At 50.4% G+C, this 24,978-nt stretch overlaps 1 protein-coding gene across 2 annotated transcripts in view; it reads right to left on the bottom strand.

Annotated features, from left to right (window-relative positions):
• Positions 1 to 2,602: 2,602 nt before the first annotated feature.
• Positions 2,603 to 24,978, bottom strand: part of LOC116452347 (rho GTPase-activating protein 39-like) — a 58,522-nt gene continuing 36,146 nt past the window's right edge. For both annotated transcript variants that reach the window (XM_032126738.1, XM_032126737.1), the window contains exons 3-10: positions 20,447 to 21,755; positions 17,875 to 18,421; positions 16,516 to 16,605; positions 8,547 to 8,620; positions 6,896 to 7,095; positions 5,899 to 5,990; positions 5,233 to 5,402; positions 2,603 to 4,839 (exon numbers count right to left, since the gene is read on the bottom strand). In XM_032126738.1, the coding sequence (XP_031982629.1) occupies positions 4,645 to 4,839; positions 5,233 to 5,402; positions 5,899 to 5,990; positions 6,896 to 7,095; positions 8,547 to 8,620; positions 16,516 to 16,605; positions 17,875 to 18,421; positions 20,447 to 21,755 (2,677 nt within the window). In that variant the 3' untranslated portion in view covers positions 2,603 to 4,644. The remainder of the gene's footprint in view (positions 4,840 to 5,232; positions 5,403 to 5,898; positions 5,991 to 6,895; positions 7,096 to 8,546; positions 8,621 to 16,515; positions 16,606 to 17,874; positions 18,422 to 20,446; positions 21,756 to 24,978) is intronic.

Below are 24,978 nucleotides of genomic sequence, written 5' to 3'. Positions count from 1 at the left end.
CTGCAAGCGGAGATGAGCTGACGTAACCCACTAGTTCTCCTTTGGGAGAAGCTGCAGCTTTTAAGAGCAGCCTTGAGTTTCTGAACACCTTCATGGCTTTGGGCCTTGATTTCTGCCAGCATCCCACCCTGACAGCTGAAGTCACACAGTCCTCCAGTCCTCAGACACAAGCTCCCTTTATGGTACCAGTAAACACTAAGCACTTCAGACAAAATGGATAGTTTAAATGGTATGACAAGAGGAAGCTCTATGCTGAGGCTGGGGCAGGAGATGGAGGTTCAAATCTTTGTGGCCTGTACAGAGTCCTCAGCTGGTGTTCCCTGCTTTGGAAGGAGCAGTCGAGCTAATGAGTGACTCCATGTGTCCCAAAAGCTTTCCTGCATGGCTACCTGTAAGCACTCAACTCTGCCAGGGTCTCTATGTGGTCAGAGCGCCCACGCTCTTTCCTGTTCCCTTGTCATGGGATGATGAATGCCTGAGCTGGTTTCCCCAGCCCACTGCACCCACACCCAGTTCTCTCCATCATTTACCATGGCTGACAAATGGTGTAGGACAACAAGAGCTCTAAAAGCAGCAACCTCAGCAGCTAATTCAGCTTTTCCCATCTTATTGTTGGTGGGTGTCCCGCAGACATGGGTGTGCCAGAGCCAGAGCCCTGCTCCGCACAGCCCCAGCTCGGTGCTGTCTCCATGAGCCAGTTCTGCTGAATCCGCCAGCGCTGTGCTGCACCTACATCAAACCAATGCTGGGGCAGCATCAGGACAGGGAGCCTCCCATCTCTGCCTCCTGCCAGTGCTGCAGGGCTCCCAAGGCAGGCGTGCCCCTTCCTCTGGTCTCTGCCTTCCCACAGGGCTGATTTAGTGCAAAGCTCCATGTAAGGATTTAGACTAAAAACCTACATGAGAATTATGCTAAGAACTGGCCTCCTGCTACCCAGGAGTTTTGAGGAGGTGGCAGAACCTCTGGGCATCTCTGGTTTGAGAGAGAAATGGAGTATCTCTGGTGGACAAGGGCAGGGAGACCCTTCATATTTGCAAGGGGAGAAAAGACAGCAGGAAACCTCTCTACCTGGAGGGGTGGCCTTGTGGTTGCCCTGTCCTGTAAAACATGAGGCAGCTGCCAAAGCTAAGCCCTTCCTCCATCTCAAGTTGAACCTACAGACAGGTCCAAAATCCCCCTGTGATCCCCAACATCTGCCCAACCTCTTCAGGAGATGAGATGCCACATGGACAGCAGACCTGAGGGCATGTGTCTATCAGCAGCTATCAGAACTGCTTTCACCATTTCCGTTTGCAGACATAGCAAAAAGCTCTCGCAAGGCTCTGTGAAAAGGAGACTCAAACCAGCGAGAAATCCAACAGCACCACCAAGAGAACCCAGCACTGCAGGAGTGCTGGCCCCATTGGGACACATCACTCTCCCACAACCAGCAGCAGGCCATGGACAAGCTGCTGGTGCCTCCTCTCAAGGAGTTGTGTCCCAGCCGCCCTCCGGCACAGGGTCCGACTGCACTGCTCAGGGAAGCCCAGAACAAACCGCAAGCTTGTTCCAAACCCAGCTGCTGCTCTGGGCATCACTTTTTTAAGTGATCCAGGTATCAGGCCATGGTGACTGCAGGAGTGAGCCTTGAGTCTTGGAGCCTGAGCTGAAGCATTTGGTTTGTGGGCTTTTCTGATTTGGCAAAAATCGGCTCATTTCACAGCAAAGCTTTGTCGAGCACTCAGAAATTGGGCTGCAGATGTCCCTCCAGGAAAGGGCTGTGTGAGGTTACAATCTTCCTGGTCTTCCTTTTGCTCTCACTTGTCCTACAGGCACCTACAATCCTTCTGCCAGCCAGACTGGTGGGAAGATCCAGTGATATGGCCAGATATGTGATCCTAAACTGCTGGTGTTGACAGAGCAGCCATCACTGGCTTTGTCTGAAGTGCACCAGCTTTTTCTAGTCTGACGGGACAGTGACCACCTCCAGAGCACCTGCAGCACAAGCCAGAGCCTGGGCAGGAACTCGTTTCTATGTGGCTGAAGTGGCACAGTGAGCACCTGCCCCGCAGCTCCACCACACTGTATAACCAGCACCAGTCTCGAGCACCAACGGACTGCTCCCAGCAATTCCTTGGCCTACCAGTGGAGGAAAGATGAGAGAATGCTCCAGTTTGAGCATAAAAATGTCCCCATCAGGTCAGCCGAACAACCCAATTAATCACATCTCCATCAGCAGAGACTGCGCAGGGGACCATGCAGAGGATGCCTGCGTGGCCAGCTCCTGCAGTCCACCTGCAGCACTCCCAACTTCTGGTGGAGGGACACAAGCAGAACATCCCTCTCTTACCCTCCAACTGCCCATAAACTTTTCTCATACCTTTATGACGCTGAAAGGCTCCAGAATATACATGTAAAGCAGTATTGTCTTTTTATCTGTTTCAACCCATTCTCTTCCAAGATTCACTGAGTGTCCTCTGGTAGCTGCCTGAGAATTAGGAACAATAGAACCAGCCCAGAGCATAGTTTCCTTACTTCATGCTGATTCTCAAATCTTACTCAAGAGCACTGACATTCAGCCTGACATGTGCAGCCCCAGGCAGATGTAATCGTGCTTCAGAAATTCACAAAAAAGACAATTCACAAAAGAGATTGTATTTATTACTATTAGAACAGAGGAAAGGCTACTTTACTGATTGGTATTTACAAATCTGTTGGCAAAGACAATAATATCCAGTGTCCTTTATTAGCGTGTCTGACAGCCCTGGCCAGAAGCATTTACTTGGATTAGCAGCAAATACCTATGGTTTGATTGACTGCCACAGCCAAGTGTGAGGAGTAACACGGATCACCTCCACGGTGACTGCAGGTGAAGCCTGGCACAGGCACAGGCACAGGCACAGGCACCTGCAGCCCGAAGAGGAGGGCAGGTGCCACATGGCTGCTCCAGCCCTTGGCAGGGAACAGGACACCCCAAGCCTGTTCAGCAATTCAAATCTCAGGACAGCATGGCAGAGCTGGTAACCTCTGCCCACCTCTACACTTCTGGGGCAGTAGCTCCACATCTGAAGAACATGTTGTTTAGCACTGCAGAAGGCCAGAGCAAGCTGAGTGGCATCGAAGCATGGGGATGGGTGTGTATGTGAAACAGATGCTGGCACATTTCAGGGGCATGTTTGACAGAGGTAATCTTGACAAGGGAGCAAGATTTCCTGGCCCACAGGACCACGGAATCACCTGGTACAAGGAACCTTTATTCAGCTGGGCACAAACTGAATTCCTGCTCTGGAGTTCCTCCAAACTTATCTGAACATAGGCTCTGGGAACCCTGTCACACAGAGCCCCAAGCAAGCCAACAGGCTTGGGGCACTCTTTGCACATGGCACCTCATGCCCACACTGGTACCGATTATGGCATCGGCTCTAAACCTCATTGCTGGCAGGGCTCAGCTCCCCACTGCAGTCCGGAGAGGATGATCCCAGGTCCCCAGTGGAAAGGGAGAGGGATGCAGAAACACAAATGCAACCTTGGATGCTACTGACAGATTTAGCAGTGCATCAGTAATCTCAAAAGACATCTTTTTGCAGCAGACTTGCCTCCAGCAAGGAAAACACCTCAAAGGAAGAACATAGATACCACAGCTGAGTACAGGCAGTACCAGCATTTCTCAAGCACACAGCACTGCTGCTGCTCTGCCTGGAAGGGCATATCTGAGCACAGGAGCACTTCTGACTGGTGGGGGCTTTCTTTAGACCTGGGCTGAACCAGAAGGGTTGGGCCAAACTGGTATTTAGTTCCTGGCAGAGTGGGCTGGGAAGGATGTGGTCCAGGAAGGTGAGTGCCGGAGCTGTGAAGGCTGCTCTGAGCATGGGCTCAGGTGCTACTCAGAAAAGCTGGTGTCAGCTCATGCTGTCCATAGCAAAAAGGAGTTGCAAGGCCACTGGGGCCACTGCTCCAGAAGATATGGCCCTCATTAAGAGGATGCCAAAATGGTTGTTTACCTGTTTGTTGTCAGGTGTGTGGCCTTCCTGTTGTGTCCAGCACCATGGTGTGGGTGGGTACTCAGCACAGGGCTGGTCCCACATGCTGCTGCACAGCTCTCCAGTTCTTGAACCTCTGCACCTTCACAGCCCTCTACCAACAGCATCGTGAGATGTCAGAACAACCCTCACACCTCCAGCCAACACTCTGCAGAGGTGAACCAGGCTGTCCCCATAGCAGTAGGATTATTCCTGATGAGACAGCATCTTCCCTAGGACCAGCTCATGCCACAGCACAGGAGTGATGTTCTCCTACCTGAAGCCAACTCTGCCTCCAGAAGGAAAATGGAAGAGTCTCACTGCTCCATGTAGCAGTTCCTCACAACATGTCACAGCCCTTTCACTGAGCAACCAATCTTGTGGCTCCCAGGAAGAGGACTGCCCCTCACACACTGGAAGACCAGGAACTGCTGAACCTGACCTGGCATGCCCAAGGATTTCCTGGTGCTGACAGAACCGAGCCTTCCAGAAATGTCCAGTCCTTGCGGTCATGTTGGGAGCTGCTCAAGGGCTCACCCAGGCCATGACAACAGCAAGGACAGTGGAAGAAACCTATGTGGAGGGGAGAAGACTTAAGTATCTAGCAACTCCCCAGAGCAGCATTTTGCACCCTGGGGCCAGTGGCTCAAACCAGCCCTTTGATGAAGCTCGTGTCCAAGTGCACTATAAGCATGCGGAGAAAAGACATTTCTTTGCGCGTGTTCTCAAAGATAACGCGAGGGTCGTCGGACTGGCAGCGCAGGCAGTTGGGGGCCATCACCATGGCCAGGTTATTCACATCCATCTTTGTTCTGCCCACATTTGATGGCTGAGCAAAGATCTGCAGATAGCAAGAACACATTCAGATGGAGCAGTGGAAAAGGGCAAGAAAGTCCAAACACATGGCCCAAGAAAAGGTGCAAGGAGAGCAGAGATAAGGCCTGCCTTAAGGACAGTGCCCCGAGAGCCACACATCCACAGGGAAGGGCACTGTGCTCTCAGACAACTGACAGAGCAGCAGCCTTGGCAGACAGGAACCAATCCCAGGCTCTACAAGATCAGGAACAGGGTTTATTGCTCCCATAAGGGACAAGGCCAGCAGACCCCCCTCCATCCATCCCACCTTAAATACAGGTAAGAGGTCTTAAAACCGCGCCAATGGCCCCACCACAGCTGTCCCACTAACCATGCCTCACGTGCTCCTGGCCCAGTGCAGGGCTATGGGGCTGCCTACCTGCAGAAAGTGTATGAGGTAACACAGCACCAGTCTGTTGAGCTCTGGCAAAAGCTGGACCACAGCCACAGCAGCGTCGGGGTTCTCATAGTTGCTGATACACTCTTTGTAGAACTGCTGGGGGATCACAGGCTCCTCCAGCTCCCGATACCAGAGCTTGAGGAGAGAGGCTGGGCAGAAAGCAGGTGCATGAGAACAGCTGTGGTGACTTCCCCACCCCTTTCAGGGGCAAACTTGGCAGTGAGACAGATGGCAAAGAAGGGATTCTGTGCTTGTGCTGCTTCACCTTCATTCAGTCTTGGCTCTGAAACGCTCAGGCAGCCAGTTAGTGGGAAATGCTGGCTGCTACCTACCTGCTCCTCCAGGAAGCAGCTCTGGGGCTGCCTAAAGAAGAGGACAATGAGACCTGAAGGACTCCCATCACTCTGCCCAGCTTGCACAACCTGACTGCATCAGAGCCAGAGGTTCCTCCCCACTCCCAGTGTTTTCTCTACGGAGAGTGTTTGGAAAGGCAGTGAAAAGACACAGAACAACTTCCCAGTCAGTGCAGCCAGCCTGTGTACACATTCCCAAGCAGCAGCACACCCTCTGAGCTGCTCCTGCATCTGCCCCTCCATGCTGCACCACGGCTGAGGCTGCAGCAACACACCTGCCATATTCCTGTACCTGGTATGTTGGGGTCACTGAGACTGCTTGGGATTCTCCACTGATCCACCTGCAATTTCAATGCATTGACTTCATCTATGTCACCAGGTATCCTGCAGAAGCACAGAAAAGGTCCTTTTGAGAGTGAGCGAGGCAATATGCTTGGTGATGCAGCTGACCAGCAAAGCATGGCTCCAAAGCTGCTTCTGGGGCCTCAGGGAGAAAGAGCAGGGAGAAGGCCTCAGGCACCAGTGGCAGCTACAGCTCCTCAGAGAGAAAGGGGTGCCTATTTCTGTACACAGTCTTAAGGTTCCCACCAGCTCAGATACCATTGTCCTCAAGAGTGATTATTTTCTATAACCAGGCTTCTTTGCAGTGTGTTCAGACCAAAGATGAGCAGCATCTCTGGCTAAATATATATATATATATATATATACACACATATCTATCTATCTATCAAAAAATATACCATTACAAAGCAAAAATGAGCCTTTTAATGGCTATTTTAAATCAAGTTTAGCTACTGAAAAACTAATTCAAACCTTAAATGCAAAACAAAACCACACATACAAAAAAAAACCCAACAAAGTCAAACCCAAAGCAGAATCCCCTGTGTTCACCACACAGATTTTGTGTCTCTCTTGACTCCTCGTGTCTTGGGCAACACCAAGGCTGATGTGCTGCATTAGATGAGGTGTTCTGCCAGGATCCCAGGGCTCCTCCCTCCCCTACCCTGGCCAACCACCATTGCCAAATCTGATGAAAGCTCACTGCCTTGCCTGGGGATGAGCTGTCCATGTAGTTGTCACACCTACACCAGTGCCCTCTGTGCTAACACATGCAAACTGGCTACTTCAAGAGGTGATTCCTGAACCTGGGGAATGTCAGATTTTGTCCAATCCACAGCAAAGTGCTATTCTCAGGGAAGAGGAAGCACATGGAGGTCAATCTTGACTCCTTGGCTTTGAGTACTGACATGTGGGTGGCTCAAAAGTAGCACAGCACTCCAAAAGCTCACCTGAAAATCCCCTCGGTCTGTTCCCCTCCCAGGGCCAGGACCTGCTGCGATAGCTGTGTCTGCACCCAGGGCAGCTTGTTCCCTGGGTACATGTCCTGCTGCCGCAGCATGATTTCCTCCAGAGAGCTGCCAAAGAGCGATGGCGTGACGATGGCATTCCTGGCATGCGTTATCTCTTCTACTGTTGGTTTGCGGAGGCCCTGAGGACAGAGAAAAGCTTAGTGCAGCCATGGCACAGCCAGCCCACATAGAAAGACTGACCTGGGGATGGGGACAGTGAGTGACCAGGACAGAGAAGGCTGACCGCACATGTGGTCACCTCATCAGCCTCCTGGCAGCATGGCTCTTGTTCTGCTGCCTAAAATCTCAGGGGTGGTTCTACTCATCAGGCTCAAGAGGAGCAGAGGAGACCACTTTGGAGAGTTTGGGCTGCTTTTGCAGAGATTGTGTTGCTGTGTTTTGCACAGCGAGGGGACTGCTCCGGCTGTAGCTCCAGCTGCTGCAGGAGGCAGGATGGAGCAGAGCCCAGCCCAGCCCCGGCCCTGGTGAGGTCAGCAGAGGGCACCTATACCCCAGCCCAGCACCAGGCGAATGCTCAGGCACGGGACAGGTGAAAAACAGTCCTTTAGAGATGGGAATTCCAGGTATTTCCAACTCCAGGGAAAGCTTTCCTTTCAGAGGTGCTAAAACCTGAAGAGTGGGCATTGGTACCTGTTGCTTCTGACAAACACCAACACTTGAAAGGGGCTTTGAATGTCTTGTGGCAGCAATTTGGAAAAGCACCAAGCTGTTGCAGGGGTGACAGGCTGCCCAGCATGGTGGCCTTCAGCAGTGATCCTGCAGCCAAGTGGGGAACACAGGGGGAAGCTCCCACCAAGCCCTCTGAGGGGCAGTGGCCAGGGCTGTGGTTGTGTGCAATGTGTGTTTGGAGGTTTACTGTCTTGCCCCTGCCGGGATGCCAGGAGCCTTCACCCCTCCCAAGGTATTTCAGCTAATTTGTTCGCTGTATGCAAAGTTCAGGAGGCAGGGAAGCCCCAGAGGAATTCACAAAAAAACCCCCAATGATCAGATCTGGCTCAGGGACCTAGAACTGACAGGCTGAGCTTTCATGGCCACATGCAGAACCGTGCAGAGGGAAGGCAGGAAGATTTTCGGATAATGCGGAGCACAGACTCCCCTCTGCAGCAGCCATCTCTGCTGTGTGACTGTTAGAACTGGGAATGAACAACTCTGCAGTAAATCAGCTGCAAGACCCAGCCCATACAAGATCTCAGTAGCAAAGGGAGACTCTTCCCTCACCTGAAGGAACAAAATAATGGGCATCCCCCTGCACAGACAGCTCATTTTACCCTGGAGACAGGTAAATGTTGGGTTTGTCTTTGTCCCTGAGGCCAGGAAGCACCCAGCCATGCAGCTGCCAGCACAGCAGGCACTGCTGTCTGCCAGGAGGATGATGGGACCTGGACAGCAGCCCTCTCCCGCACATTCATGGGGAGATGTACTCTGAGCAAGCCTCCCCTGCTTACTCTATCTCCATTTCCTGTCACTGAATCAGTGGTGAGCTCCAGAGTCCCCAGACAACTGCTCAGGAACCCGGGAAGCAGAGTGCCCCAGGCAGCCCCCAGGCCCTGCAGCCAGGGCAGCTGCTCACCTTTTTGCCTCCAGTGACGGCTACTTTCTGGAGTTTCCGGTAGCAGTACTTGGCATAGGTGCTAATGGGCAGACCTGGTGGGAAAGAGGAAATGAGCGGTCAGCCCACAGCACCATGCACCCCCTCACTGAAGCCCTTCAGAGAGCTCCAGCACAGTAGCTCGTTCTGGCACAAGCAGCTCCCTCAATGCACAGCCCACTGCAGCTGCCAAAATTTGCATTGAGCACCCTAAAGCCTCCCAGTCCCATGGCAGGCAGTGTCAGTGCAAGCCAGTGCTTGGGCTTGGAAAGATTCATCCATCTCCTAAGTGAAGGCTCATAGCCCTGCACCTCCCAGCCCCACTCCTGCAGATCTCCACCTCTCACACCTGCAGTGTACCTGCCCCATCCTGACTCCACCCATTCAGCATTCACAGCCTGGGCACACACACACGCGCCTGGGTCAGCACAGCCAGGGTTAGGTGCCTCATGGACACAGGGCCAGGTAATTACATCCTGCCAGAACACAGCCACAGAACACACAGTCAGCCTCCTGTCAGGGAAGGTTTCAGAGTGTTTTAAACCAATTGTTTATTATTCAAGAGCTTTGGTTCCTTTGCTAGTGAGAGAGGAGCAGCGGAGAAAGGTGTGTGGGGACAGAGATGCAGCACCAGCACCAACAGTGACCTCAGGTCACAAGAAGAGGTGTGGGGAGGTGATGGGATCTTATCTTCCCAAAGATGTGCAGAAGGCTGACTTATGTTCCTGCCTGAAGCCTTCTCCAACCCAAGTTTGTACCCTGCAGCTCACGCATGCTCTGTGAGACAAGGAAAATGGGACACACCAAAGCTTGGGAACTGCACCTCAAAAGCTGCTGCCCTCCACAAGACTAGCTGGTCTGCTTGTGCTTGGTTCAGTGAACTCTGAAGGCAAGTGCAGCCACGATTCACAGAGCTAATCCCCCTGTGACACCAAGAGAAATGTTTGCAATGACAGAGCACTGATTGCTGGGACAGTTCTTCCAAAACCATTGGCCTTTTGTTCTTGTTCAAGTAAAACACAAACTGCTCACTGAAAGCAGTGAATAGAGCTGCCCTATTTGATTCCCTGCCAGGCCCAAAGCTTGCAGCACAGTTCAAATACTAGTGGCTGTGAAAGTCTACATTCTGGTCAGATGCTGTGCATTTCACATCAGCCTTTCACACACTTTATGGCTTAGATACACTGGTTGGGAGCTTGGAGGTCTTCAAATCCTCTCGGTGTAGAAGGAGCACAAAGTCTTCCCAACAATTCTCAGAGGTGGGAAATGTGTTGTCCTCTCAGTCAGCAGATAAGCCACAGTCCTAGGCTCCTCTCGATGAAACAAGCACCCCCTCCTCCATCAATGTCTCACAGCTGGAGCAGAGCCTCTCCACACAGCTGGAGCCACGCCAGAGGAGGTACAACAGCATTCCCATCTCCCACAGGCAAAACCAGTTTTAGGAATTTCTCTCTAGGGAATATCTAAAGCAAAATATTCACTGTAAGCAAGAATCCTGCTAATCCTAGGCATGACTTACAGTGGGAATGTCTAAGGATTAGAGGAAACAAACCCAATGAGCTGCCCTGTGATGCTTCACTATGCCAGGTTACAGCTTCTGCTGTCCAATGTGAGACACACCCTGAAGTGAGGTGTCACCCTTCTCAGAGAGGAAGGGAAAGAAGCTGGACTGTGTCTCTGCATCCCAGGAATTATGCAGGAGGCAGCACATTCAAAACTAGTAATAGGAAATATTTTTTCACACTGTAATTAGGCCATGAAACCCATAATCACCCCAAAAGCTTAACAATGTTTGCAAAGGAACTGGTGTCTTGCAGATTCTGCACGGCTGATGCGTGGGCAGCAGTCAGACATATTTGCTTGAAGCCTGTTTTGTACTTTCCCAGGAAGCTCCCTGGTCCTGGGAAAAGCCTAAAACCCACATCCAGCACTTTCTGCAGTGAGGCCTCCTGCTGCCATGACAACCATGCTGCAGCCTCTGACCCAATGGGGCCTGCTGGGGTCACACGTGAAGCTGACCAAATTTGAAGCAACTAAAAAATAAACTCGCTGCATGCACAAGAGGATGAAGGAGTTACTGCCCACGGCCAAAAAAAGAGGCAGGAGACCTGAGAAACAGGGTGAGCAGCACTCACCCTGGTGGGCACAGACCAATGGCTCCCATGCAGCCTCCTTGCTCCACAGTAGAAGCCATCTGCCCCAACACAAGTGCTCCTGGTTCCAGGGCATGTGCAGAATGGGCTGGGCAACATGGAGAGAGAGACATGGAGAGGCCGGGAGAAACACACTGAGCTGCAGGAAGGAACATGAGGGAGAGGAGCAGAATTTAGCTTTAGCCTCAGCTTTTTCCAAACCAGCAACCTGTCCCAACCATCTGCTGCTTTTAGAACGCTCAGCTAGAGACTGACTCCTAGCACTGAGCTCATCATGCACGCTGACATCTCCCAACATGTGGGCCAGGTACTCTCTCCACAGCCCAGCTCCTGACTCTTGGTGCAGGGCCACGTAGTTTCATCTGCACCACCTGGAAAGGGCTAATCCTGAAGGCAATTCCACTTCTGTGAGCACATGAAGAATCTGAGAAATCCAAGATGATCTCTTACTCCCTTCGGTACCACGGTAGCCTCAGGAGCTCAGGAACAGACGACTACTAACAGCCCACACAGTGAAAAATAGTTTTCAAAGGAAAATATTTCTCCAGCCTATATGCCAGCCTATATGCCAGCCTAGGAACACATGTGGACAGCATCTTAAAGAACCTCTCCTTTCAGGAAAAGTTAAAATCCAGACAGGACACATGCAGGAACATACCTTCTGGAACAGACTTGAACGCTTTCCTGCCAAAAAATGTCTTAAAAATGCAGCAAACAGTGCGGATTCAGGACCTGGCCATGGGATATGTATTTTAGCTGAGAACAGCTAGAGAAACTGTTGTCTGGATATTTCTCCGATTTACCACAGCCTCTTGGATCTCAGCCTGGCACAGCCAGAGCAGGCTCTCAGACCAGGATCCCATCTCACTGCACTCTATAGCACAGGGATGGGTGCTCCTGAGCAGCTCAGCTGGGCTTGGCACCAGCAGTGCTGCTCTCCTGGCTTAGATCTGCCCAAGCACCCCCCCATTTTACAGCACTGCTTTAGCTCCTCTTTCTTACACCACCAGTGCTTCCTTCTACATCCCAACAATGCTTCTCGATCACCATTCCCTATATGGGAAATGCCATGCTCATCAGCCAGACAAGCCAGCAGCCTGCACCTGTCACCAAGATAAAAAACAGATACAGGATGTCTGAAAAATGAGTATCCCCCTTCAAGAAAGTCCCAGCTAACAGCAGGTGGGCAATACCCTAAGGCAGGTGTACCTGGACCATTAAGCCTCAACAGATACACTTCCCTTCTTTGAATTTGTCCCATTTCTTCCTAAACCTCTTTATGCTCTGAACCCGCATCCCACCCTGCTTTGCTGACCCTTTGGGATTTCATTCTGTGCTTCAGGACAGAGCATTCCCAAGCCTGCTGCCCAACATCAAAACCAGGCAGCTTTCAGTTCTGCTGCTCTGGCACACGGTGAGAAATTTTCTTCTTGCTTTCCCCAGGTAACCTTAAGTTTCTTTTGTCCCGTTGACATTCTCCCCTCTTCCCTCCTCCAGGTCCAGCTCGCATGCCACCTTCCCTGCCACACTCATCAGCCTTGGGGGGACCCTGGGCAGGACATACAGAGTGGGCACGGCACAACTACAGCCAAGTGCCACTTTGCTCTCTGTCCCTTTCCTAGAAGCTCCTGATCCTTCTTTTGGTTTCTGACCACTTCCCAGCAACATGTATGTGTTTCTGGAAATTCATATATGAACTGAAAATGTCTTTCCCTCCTCAAAACAGCTCAATTGGGGCCTCCCCCTGCACTTGCAGTCAGGGACCTCTCCCCCATGTAAAAAACTTTGCTTTTGGTGACACAATATTCTCTGCTGCTTGATCAGTCTGTTTGTCACCCTTGCCAGATCCCTCTGCACCTTTCATTTTTATAGTCCTGAATAATTTTGTATCAACACTGAGCTGTCAGCTCATGATTTGTCTCCTTGTATAAACCCAAAGACCAGCTTACATTCCTGTGGGATCACCAGACAATCCTCCTGAAAACACAGCATTTATTCCTACCCATTATTCTTCTGCCTTTCAACACGTTATGGATGCATGAAAAGACCTTGCACCACATTTGTATTTCATTTACTCCCAGAGAATTAAGCTAGAAGATGAAGATTGCAGAGGTTAAGTATGGGAAACTTCAGAATTCTTTCTTTGGGTGTATGTCAGATGGTAAATGTTTTACTCACCTATCAGCTTCTGGACTGAAGGGAGTATGTGTGCATGGATGGGGAATCATTGCTTCAACTCAACTTTTCACTGAAAGACTTACATAGATGCCTACTTATTTTCTATCCAGTTCTGACTGAAGTCAGTACATTTGATTTCCTTACGGATTTCTCTGCTAAACTGCTGCTACAGCATCCATAAGCATCCTTATATTTCAGAGCCACTAAGAAACTTCTCACAACAGCCTTGCAGCTTCAGGGAGCTGCATCCTACCCACCCCTCACACGTCTGGCAAGCAGGGCTGGTCAAACAGAAGTAGGTGTTCCAGGGAAAAACCTGACCTTTCCAGCCAGCAGCAGATAGAACCTGGCAGGTTCCTGCAAGATTTCCCCTTACTTCAGGTGCAATTCTGAGGTCAGTCTCCAGGAAAAGTCCTCAGAGTTATCAGTCACTGCAAAAAAGCTGTTTTGAGCAAGCTGCCAGCCCTGCTGCCTCCTCCACTGAACCCCTGCAGAACAACTCAAAGCCTGGTCCCTGCCAGAGCAGCCTCCTGGGCCAGAAGGCAGACAGGCTCCAGCGAAGGACAAGAGGAAACAGCCTCAAGCTGTGCCAGGGGATATTTAGACTGGATACAAGAGAAAATTCCTTCTTTGCAAGACATTGGAACACAGACTGCCCAGGGCAGCGGTGGAAGCTCCATCCCTGGAAGTATTAAAAAAACGTATGGATATGGCACTTGGGGACATGGTTTAGTGGTGGCATTAGCAGTGTTGTGGGAACAGTGGGTCTCGATTACTTGAGAGGACTTTTCCAACCTTAATGATTCTGCAATTCTATGAAAGGGAACAGTGTGTGTGACCTGTCAGCAGAGCCCCAGCTGAAGCCACACAGGCACAGCTGACTTTCAAGTGCTTCGTTATGGAAACTTTATAAAAAAGTTATCCTGGCATGCCTTTTTCATAACATTTCCTATATATATTAAAAAAAATGTATCAGAGGCAACACAGAAAATCCTGAGTTAGAAGGGACCTGAGTTAGAAGGAGTCCAACTGCTGATGTTTGGTTTTGGTTTCTTAAATTTCAAATTCAATGTTTGTTTTTAGGTAAAAACACATCTGTATTCCTAAGCACACCTCCAGCACCCACAATTTAGACATGCAATTGCGCAGAACAGCCTGCTCAGCCCACAGGCAGCATGCCCTGCACAGAACAATCTCCATGGAGTTGTCCCATAAAGATGTCTAAGTCCCTCTGAGCACAAGCAAAATGAATTTTCAAAGGCCCAGAATGGCCTGAACTCTCCTGGGCCTTAACAGGAAAGAAACAACACATATCCCTACCAGAAATATAATCCTTCTGTGCAACTCCAGGTCTCTCTGCTCTTAATCCCACCAGAGACAGAAACAATGAGCACTGTTAGTGCAGCAGCTTCAACCCAGGGCTGTCCTCAGCCCCTGCCCTGACTTGCAGCTGCCTCGTGGCACAGGGTGACACAGCAATGACACAGGGAAGCCACCACAGGGAGCAGCTGCCTGCTGGTGTCAGGGAGGGCTCAGGAATGCAGGAAGCTGGACTCCAGCTCTCATAGTGTCATAGGTTAGCAAGCATAGTCCCGGAAGGGACGTCCTTGCTAAGGGGTGCTTACAGTTTCCTCTGGGAACTGATAGAACCTATCAGCTGGCCAGTTTGAATATGGACAATTCTCTAAGCCACTTAAAGTTGTGATCACCTCTGTGATCCACATTTAAGAATAGGCAAACTCCCCCTCCAAGCTCTCTCTCGTTTCCAGTGCTGGGACAGGTGGCTGCGGGCCCCGAGTGGGAGCCAGCGGGCCCGGCCAGGCCCTGCTCAGGCCAGGCCGGGCCGGGCCACGGCCATCCTGGAGTCATGGACCTGTTCCAGCCATGGAACCCCCCCACTGCCTTGCCGTGGGCAGCCGGAGCGGCTCGGCTCTCCCCCCTCTCCACTGCGATAAGAAAAATTCAACATTCCAGCTGCAAAGCTGCAAGGCCGAGGTGAGATTAACCCTTTTTATTGCTGTGAAGAGCTGAAAACCTGAAGGAAGAGAGAGAGGAGATGCTTAAAGCTGAAATTCTCTTGTGAAGCTATGATATATCAGAGTATCCTGTTGTAATTTCATGAAGATACGGGGGGTGGAGTGTTCAACTCGTGAGCAGAAGCACCTGCGCTGAGATAGGCAGATGCTGACGCAGCTGTAATTTCATGAGAAGTTTGGACAGGGAGAGATGAACCTGATGAGGACTTTTGCTCCAAACGGGAAAGGAGAAAACCTCAGTCCGTAGAGATGAACCAGATGAGGACTTTTGCTCCAAATGGGAAAGGAGAAAACCTCAGTTCCTAGAGATGCTCCCAGAGATAGTCCTAAAGATGAAGATGATGAAGACCCTTTGCTCCCAGGGAAGGAGAAGGGCCTCTGTTTTTGTTTCTGAACGGCTCGACCTTAAAATTGTACCCCAAAAAACTTCAAGAGTGGACCCTCGAAAGCAGTTGCGGGAAAAGCTGCAAGTCGGGGGAAAGGACTCACACGCAGGCAGAGAGACTCCTCTTCCTAAATGGACTGAACAATATTTGGAAGTGGGCGGCTGTCTCGTTGTGATAATGTTTTCATAGCACGAGCAAGAAGAGACTTCTCTTTCTAAATGGACTGAACAAGGTTATTATGGAAGTGGTAAACAGACTGAACATCTTAAGGGTTGTCTTTTCACATTGTCAGTGGGAGAAGGGAGGAAGGTGGGGGGAGGAGGAGAGTTCTGAAGGTGGTATAATTTTTTTTTTCTTCTTTTAGGTCTGTTAATAAACTTCTTTATATTCTTTCAAGTTTGGTGCCTGTTTTGCATTTCTCCTAATTCTTATCTCACAGCAGATAAACAGTAATGAGTATTTTGGACCAAACCACTACACATAGATTAAGAACACTGAAACCACTCGATATAAACTGCTGCCTGAGAGGAATTCACAGGGTTAACTCAAGTTTCCTGAAAGCAATATAAAAAATATTGGATGGACTTTGTCTAGCAAGACTTTAGCCAGATAAAGTGCTCTACTGCAGCCAGCAGTTGAACTGAGTCCAGAAGAATGCATGAGCTCTTGTTCACTCCGCACAGATGCTAGGGCAAGCCCTGGGCTGCAGTGCTCAGAAAGTGTAGGCAAGGGAAGCCAGTTCTGGAGAGAAAAAAAGGTAGTGTCCTTTGCCAGGTACCAGCACCCTCCCTGAAGAGCCTCAGGTTAGGCAGATTTACAAAATCCATTAATACAACTGAGACGAGTTCTTGTCAACACACTGGTTCATATGGCTTCTAGCACCAGAATATGCCCTAGGAAACTCCGTGGCATGCACAGATCAGTTGAATTACAGCCCCAGGTCTACATCCAAATTAAAATCCCTCACACAACTCACACAACTGTGACTGAAAGGGCCCCCACCTGTCCAAAATGCGGCCCACCCGCACTGCTGATCCATGCTGTGGTCTAACCTTGCACACCAGCCCCCCACCAGATAAATTTTCCCAAATCCATGTCTTTGTTCTTAAAGAAATGGTCTGATTTTCAGCAAAGCTCAGCATTGCTGCCTGTCTGCAGTCAGTGCAGACCTCTCTTGGCTCCCTGTGCCTCTCCTTACCTTCATCCTCTGTGTTTTGTTTCCTCTTTTTCCTGGATTTTGTGATCTTCTTGTTTTTCAGATCCACAAGCTCCTTGATGCGCTGGGCAACTGAAAATTCAGAAGAGGGTCTGGATTAATAATGGGGTATACTAAAATACCAAAGCCCAGAACTGCCCTTAGATGTGGCAGCCAGATTGACTCCAGCACAAGAAGCTCTGCCTGGGGAAAGGTCCTGCCTAACCCACAGCCAGCTCCCAATGAATCTGAATGAGGGGCCCAAAACATCACTCAGCTTCTCCAAATGGCCAAACAGTTGAAAAGTTCATACCTAAATAAACTTGCTGCCTAAATACCAGCAAAAGAACCATCTTCTCAATAGCTCAGAGTACTCCTCCTTGCTGCCTGCATTCTGGGCCAAGCACAGCTGGAGGGAATGGTTTTGGACAGAAGTGACAAGGGTTTAGGATCTTCATAAAACCCAAACCAGTGCTGCACACCTGGCAGCTCAGGGAAGGAAACCCACATTAAGGCTACAATCACAAAACCAGAAGGCAAATATCGCCAGTGTAGTACTCGCCCCTTGGTCCGACCTCTGCTGCCACACTCACGAGCAGTGGCAGGGGGTGCTGAGGCAGAACTTGTGTAGCCACCCTGGAGACTTGGGGGGCTTCAAACACAGCTTGAAGTCCCCAGAGATCAAGTGGAAAATAGGTGCTCTGGTTTCTGGCCTGAGATTGGACAAGACACAGTGAGTGTGGCTGAAATTGTGACAAATCAGCCAATAAATACCAGTTAATACTCTCCAGGCTGGCACTTGGCTTTTTTTTCTTTTTTTTTCCCCTCCTCCACAGGATGCTATAGCAATTTAAAATTGGGGTAATAACAGAATATAATCTGGGTTGGTCCCCAGACTTCTGAAAGACAGATAAATTGCATCTCTTCACGCTAAAAGCCTGCATTCTTCAGGATCCCTGAACAGCCAAGGTCTGCTTTCAGTGTTTGCAATGGCTCCCCTAAAAGTTAAATATTAACAATCCTTTTTTTTTTTTTTGCCTGCTTCATGGAACTTAGAAGTAAATTAAGTCATCAGAGAACCCAGAAGAGCTCTGCCTTTGGTGGGTTGATATCAGCCCATTTCAGTGCTGATGGGTGAGGCGAGCACAGTCTGCGGCTCGCGTTTCTTTGCCAGACACAAGCTGGTGGCAGCTTCCTCCCACCAAGGAAAGGTGAACACAGCCAACACACTGTGCTCTCCCTGACAGAGCCCACAGCACTAGCGGGGGACTACCTGTACTTTTAAAACCCAGACAACCCTGACTACGTGGCACAACCCACCAAGATGCTGTTGCGTACAGAGGGGGTGCATGAGACACTTACTGTTTTCATCACTGTCAAGGTGGCGATAAATGTAACCTTCCAGGTAAGACTGAAATTTCGGTGATGGGGAGAAAAAGGCCAGACTGATGGCCATCAGTTCCCAGCCCCATGCCAGGCTTCGGTAGCACATGTTATCTGTTGTCTGCCGGATCAGCTGTATGTAGAGCTCATCCCGTAACCCTTGCATGCTCCAGCACTTGGTGACCGTGACCAATGCCACGTGATTGCGGTCCATGCGAGTCTGACGATCTCCCATGTAGCTCTGCACCAGTTTGAACATCTCACACGCCTCTTTTTTGATGGTGCGGTTGCTGGTGATGAGCATTGGCTTTTTGATGGAGCCGCCATTCCAGGACAGCATGTTGGAGATGGAGATCCTTCGGCGGAAGATGCCCTGCGTGTGCATGTTCAGGTTTTTGGAAGCCCAGTCTGCCATGCTGCTCTGGGAGATGGGCTTCCGTAGAGTGCTGTAAGGGAAATGGCATCCCACACAGCCACCACGCTGGCTGCTGCCCTCCTGCTTGGGCTCCAACTCTATGGTCTCGGGCTGCAAAGGAGAACAGACATGTTAAAAGCAGCTTAGGTGACTCCTTATCCAGCTAGGAAAATTATCCACAGTGAGAGCGGAAGCTACCAGCAACTGCACAGTGGTGAGTCTGTGCAAACATGACTTGGTGTAGAATTGGTGGACTACTCTTGCAGTTGTGCAAGAGCCTGGCTGGCACAGCCACACGCTAATGCTGTTCCTAACGGAAGTGCTGGGACATGGAGCAACAGGGCTGAGTGTCCCAGCTGTCACAGAGTTCACAGGGACAGCCCAGGCAGGAGCTGAGCTGATTTTCAGAGCAGCAGCACAACTCTGTGGCACCAAGCACACACTGAGGAACCAAGTGTCTCTGCACTCCTCACCCCTCAGCTCCTATGGAGCTCCAGGAGCACAGGAGGAAGGGGGGACACTGATCTACAGTTAACCCCAAAATACACATTAGTTCGTAGAAGTTTAGAGCAAGTCAGTGTTTCCTTGTTAGTATAGAGGAACTCCTGAATTCTTGACAGAGGCTTCTGCAGTCTAAGCTTTCCCTATCTCACATCCCACATGTCCCTGCATGTGGATGATGGGATTAGCACACATCACATTCCACCTCTTATTGCCAGTCTGGGGCACAATAATTTCTCCTGTTTTTTTTACTTTGTTCTTTTTATCCCTTGAGTTACTCCTCTACCTTCTCACCCTCTCTGAATTCACTCAACACACTGAATAAAAATCCCTGCCTGCAGTTCTCTGCCATCTGCACATCCTCGGTCTCCTTCAAACCACCTTCTCCGCCTGGAGCTGGTTTTCGTCCTATCACCCCATCTGCTCCTTCCACATGTTCCTTCTGAGAAGTCACCTCCTCATACTCTCTCAAGGTTCATGAGGCTTCAGATTCTCTCCTCTGCTCTCTCTGAGGTTTCTCTCTCACATCTCTTTCACACAACTCCCTGGCTGTTATATTTGTATTGACAGTACACAGCCACTTCTGCTTAGCCTGTCCCAGAACTTCTGCCCACCCTCCTCCAGTGATGAGTTTCCTTGTCTCCCGATTTTCCTCTCTATCATGCAAGCCCAGCACAGGACATCATTGCTCACTCAAGCCCCTTGATGCCATTTTTAGGTGAGGCAGCAATTTTGCTGCCATATTTTCTGCAACTTCCTCCCCTCCTTACTTGGACTCTGAGTATTTCTGTGAATACTTTTTTTAGACTCTTTTTGCCTTTACCACAACATCCATCTCCTTACATCTTCCGCTTCTCCATATTACCACATATGAATTATTTTTCTTCACTTTCAAGGCCATTCACAGCCTATTCCCAACCCACCATCTCTTGTGCATAATCAAGACATCAAGTTTCAGCTCCCCCTGTCAATGCAACAAGGTGTAACACAGCCAGCAGACTGGAGAGCAGTTTCCTACCAAGTCCAAAGAGGCTGTGAAATGAAATTGCTGAACTAACATGGAAGTAACTGAAGTAACATGTAAGTCATGTAAACTTGATGTGTCTCTGTGCCTGAAAAATGGGAAATGTGGGAACATGATACCAGTTTTCCAAACAGTTTCAGATGAAAGCAAGGCACTTATTGATCCAAAACGGCAATAAAGAGAACACATACAGACAAATCTGACAGAGTGGAGAGGTGTCAGCCTGGCTTTCAAAGAAAAGTTACACCTCATAGGTCTGCTGGAGCAATCTGGAATAGTCAAGGAGGGTTACCCATAAAGACATGAGTGACAGTAACATGCTCAGGCAAGCACATTTACCCAAATAACAGAGCAGAGCTACCCACATTGCTGAGGGCTTGCTGGACATGAGCCCCACCCCACAATTCTCTCTCCTCTCAAACCACTGGCCTGAAATAGGGTTTCCACCTACAAAGCTGTGAAGCTTTGTGACCTGTCTGCTATTCTGCAGGAACAGACGTGTTTTGCCTGGAGCACACCCCTGGAACTAAATCCCCCCAGGAGCAGGCTCTGCATGAGTCCAGCAAAGTCTAGCAAAAAAAAAAATTAACATGGCACGGATGGGGAGGTACCTGTGAGGAGTGGCGTGTAGCACCCGATGAAGCCAAGCTTGTCTGGCTGGTCACGTTCTTTTCTAAAGAATCTATTTTCTCAAAAGTTCTCTTCTGCCTCATTGTGTCCTGTGGAGCAGCCACACTGCTGGGAAAGCCTTCCCTAATCTCCAGGTCCTGTCTGTACAGAGACCTGTTGCTGGCTGAGACATCATCCCTGGAGCTCCGGCTGATGCATTTTTTCAAGGGGTCAGACTGAAACCTGACCTTGCTGCTGTCTGCTGGGACACTGCTCTCCAGGCTCTCAGCATCCAGGCTGGCTTTGCTTCCCCTGCAAGCTGCTGACCTGCCCACCACAGCACGCATCTCAGCGATCACTTTATCATTCAGAGCTGTGAGCTCACTGCTGCTGCCCACAGAGCCCGGTCTTGCTTGACCTGTTCCTTGCCTCCTTCCTTTCCTTTTTCTCAAGCTTGGAGAGGGGCCAGTTGAATAACCAGAATCCTGATGGCTTATACCGGTTGGGTACTCCTGAGTCTGCAGGCTGTTTTGCCGACTGTGGTGGAGTTCCATGTTCTTGAGGACATTGGCTTCCAAGATCCTCCAAGACTGCTTGAAGCTGTCCTTTGAAGCAAGCTGACCAGGCAGTTTAGTGGAGGCATCAGTTGTTGCAGCAGAAGAGTGGGAGAGTTTGGCAGATTGGTCAACATTGACCATATGTTTTATGTATTCTCTGCCAGCTGGGCTGTATTCAGTGGAAGAGGGATTTCTTGCATGCTTCTTTGCAGCTTGTTGTTGTTGCATACTGGGATGCTGCAATAATTTGGTTGGTTGCAGCTGCTTTTTTAAGCTATTGCTTGGTGACCTCGGTGGAGACATCCCACTCACACCAATGCTTTCAGTGTCCATATCTACTGGTGGCTCGTCATAAATTGGTGACTCTAAAGATGGTTCATCGTATATAGGCGCAGGAGAGGCATACGTGGGGGATGCAGGTTGGGGGGTTCCTGTCCGGCTCCTTGGAGGTGTTTGAGAAGTAGGACCATTCATCAGCACCAGGCAAAACCCACCACTCTCTGTCTTTTTGATCTGCATAGACTGCTTCGTTTCTCCAGCAGGCATTTGCTTTGTGGCTCCAGGGCTCTGGGACGTGGATTGAGGCTGAGCACATATAGCTGGCTTGGGAAGAGATTTTGGGCTGCTGGACTTTGGAGCATCCTGCAGCTGAAGTGAACTGTTTGAAAAGCTCTGTATCTGCCTCAAACTGTTCACTTTGACCAACATGGCTGCTTTTGTGCCTGGCAGAGGCTGCCAGTGGGTAGGAGTCTCCCTAAAAGAAGAAAGATATAAGTACACACAATTATTGAAGAATTATCTTTACTGAAGTACCTTCTGTGTCTACCCAAATACCAAATTGTTAGTCTCAAAGTGCCTGAAGATTCCCCAACCAGTTATATCAGCAAGTTATTTTTTCCTGGAGATCCCCCTTGCTGAAACAGAAAAACACTGTTGTTACACACATAAAAAATTTCTAAGTCACAAAGAGCAGAACAACGAGATGAAACAAGTTCATGATACTATATAATAATATAATAATCTGTCTGGTATCAGCAGTACTGATATAGGACACAACTTGTGCTTCTCAAGGCTCAGCAGATAGCATGGCACCCAGAACAACCAGCTGAACACCAGCAAGTTATTCTGGAACAGTCAAGCATTAAATTGGAAAATAATCCCAAGTACCTGCCTTCAGATTATCCAACTATGATGACAGTCCTTCCAGATCATGCTATTTTTTAAATTAAAGTTTCCAGATGTGTATTTCTCTTTTGGAAAAACCTATGAGGTCTATGGGAGGTATATGGCAGTGGCTGTCCTCTGCTCACAGCTTACATTGCAACACAACCTGCCAAGCCCCCACCCAATTTTGTCCAGATGCTCTCAGATCTGGTTCCCTTGGCCACACCGACTGGCTCTGCTCAGCTCTCATGGCTGTGAAACCCTCCTCTGCTGGGAATATCCTCTGACCCGTGGTGGTACTCAGGATCCACCACAACCCAACGTGCCTGCTGCAACACACCAGTTCCCAGGGTACATTCCACAGTGTAACAACAACAACAACAACAACCTGCTGTCAGGCTGTGGCCACAGCCAGCCTGTGTTTGTGAGCTCTGAGGAAAGGGGAATGGAAAGGATATTAAACCAGCTGAGCTTCCAGGTTTTCCAAGGCATCACAGTCCCCAGGAAGGTTCACTTGAATCTGACCCTGTATTGTGCCCTACCTCCAGGTATCTGCTACCAGCCATCACTGGGCAAGACCTGAGGGCATACTGTATGTGTCGCATCTGAGACAGGAGATGTTCCCCTAACACCTTCAAGAGCTATTTTGCTCTGTTTGCACCTTGACCTTGCTCCCCACTCTACACTGCTGACCTGTCCCCTATGGCCTCTGTGCTGGCAGACACACCCACCTCTGCTGCATGTCCAGAGATGCCTCCCACCAATGTTTGGCCCTCCTATCTATTTCTGCCAAACCCCAAGATATCTGGACACCCCAGCCCTCTTGCTCTCTGCTCCTGCTCTCCAGAGCCCTTTCACCTGGCCAGGTCCCAGCCTCCTCCTTCAGCACGGTTTCCCTGGGGTGTTCTGCCTGTCCTTCCCCCATGGTTATCCTGCCAGTACATCTGCACACCCCCTGCTCTCCCCACACTGCAGCCCAACAGGACACACCTGCCCCACATCACCATGTGCATTCTATTACACCTGCTCCACTCTGGTCACCCTGCCCACATCCTCTGTCCCCACACCTAATGTCTCAGATCTTTTCCCAGCCACTGCCCTCCTAAGGAGGTGGCACGCTCCTTCCCCATCCACTGCTTACTGTATTTTTGGCAAAACATGCTCTCTGTTGGCAATGCGTCACTGTGAATCCCACCTCAACACAACGGCACTGGGAGTGGCATGGGCGAGGCTGGCACTGCCCTGCTATGGGTGCAGTGCCTGACCCCTGGCCAGGGTCCAAAGGCCTCACCACACTCTGATCACACTTGCCTTTGAAGGGCTGGCTCCCTTCCCGCAACAGAGTCCATGTAGCTCTCTTGTGCAACTACCCAGGTGTGACCAGAGAAGGTTGAGAAAGGACTGCCATCCTCTGCTTTGTACCCTGGGGTCCCCTCTTGCTCTGGGACCTCCTAAGTATCTCCTACTGAGGCACAGAGGACTTTATTTTAAGGGAGCTCATGACACTACTTCAGGATGGTGATGCCACTGCCATGAGGAAGACCTGTGTCCCAGCCTCCACCTTCCTTCTGTTCACAGCATTGCAGCCTAGTGCTGACCTGAGCCCTATGCCAAGAGCAGCTTGGGAAACACTGACGAATTTGGGATAGGCCTCTCTACATCTGCCCAAACCACCATCAAGCACAACCCCTGCTCTCCCACTCCTGTTAGCCCTCAGTGGCTTGTCCTCCACATGCTTCTTCCTAAGGCAGGGGTTGGGCACCAACAGTGCCAGGTGAGGACGCACACAGGGAACCACCAGCAATAACAGCAGGCTGAGGATGGCGTTCATGAGGACACCCAGCTCCACAGGTATCCCTCCCTGGGGGACACAGGGCCTGCTCTTTGCATCCTGATGCCCCTTGCAACAGTGCATCTCTCCTGTGCATGGCCAAGCCCCAGTCTCAATCCCAAGCTCTGCTGAAAACCTGGCTCTTCCTCGAAGAGTACCTGGAATAACAGGAAAAACCAGAACAGCAACAATTGGTAGACTTTTAAATGAGGATTTCTGACACCCCCATGGCTGTACCAATGGCTCGTTTCATGGCACAGAAGAGACTGGCAAAGAGCAAGCAGGCCAGAGCCATGCACAGGCTCCCAACTCAGCAGGCAGGCCACAAGTGTGTGACTGGGACATATTTTAGCTCAACCCTACAGCCAGAGCATCACTGCATCTGGATCTGTAGGGTTGCAGGGTAGCAAAGCGATAGCCCTGAGCTGTAGATGTGTCCCCCTGCCTTACAAGACCTCCAACTACGGCAGGGCTAGAAAATAACCCTGTGCTCTGTGGAAAGGTGCTGGATCCCCACATCCCACAATCCACCTCCTGAAGTTTCTCCTCTCCCTGACTCACAGCATTGCAGGCCCAGCCAGCTTGGCACAGCTGAACCATCCACTTGGCCAAAGCCTGGCAGACCTGCCTCAGCCAGGCACAGCACGGCCAGACTTGTGCCCCCCATGCAGGCTCATCATGTGCTGGTACTGTCTGGCATCAGGAAATCAAACCCCCAGGGATTCGGAGCAGCAGGAAGCTCTGCCACCTCCTCTCTCAGTTCTGAGCCACAGGGAAGAGCCCCTCCCTGTCCACACAGCAGGCACTGGCACCACCTCCTGCCCCATCTGTCCCAATTCACACCCACACAGCAGCACTGGGCAGTGCTCCAGTTGGTCCCTGCTCAGGTGTGGGCCTGGGCACCTGCAGAGCACCACCAACTTGCCCACCAGAGATGGGTTCCTGCTCCAGCATGGCATTATAACTTTAGGGCCCTGTGGGA

Source organism: Corvus moneduloides, chromosome 17 (assembly GCF_009650955.1).
Source record: "Corvus moneduloides isolate bCorMon1 chromosome 17, bCorMon1.pri, whole genome shotgun sequence".
NCBI lineage: Eukaryota > Metazoa > Chordata > Aves > Passeriformes > Corvidae > Corvus > Corvus moneduloides.
This window is presented reverse-complemented; position numbering and strand designations above follow the sequence as displayed.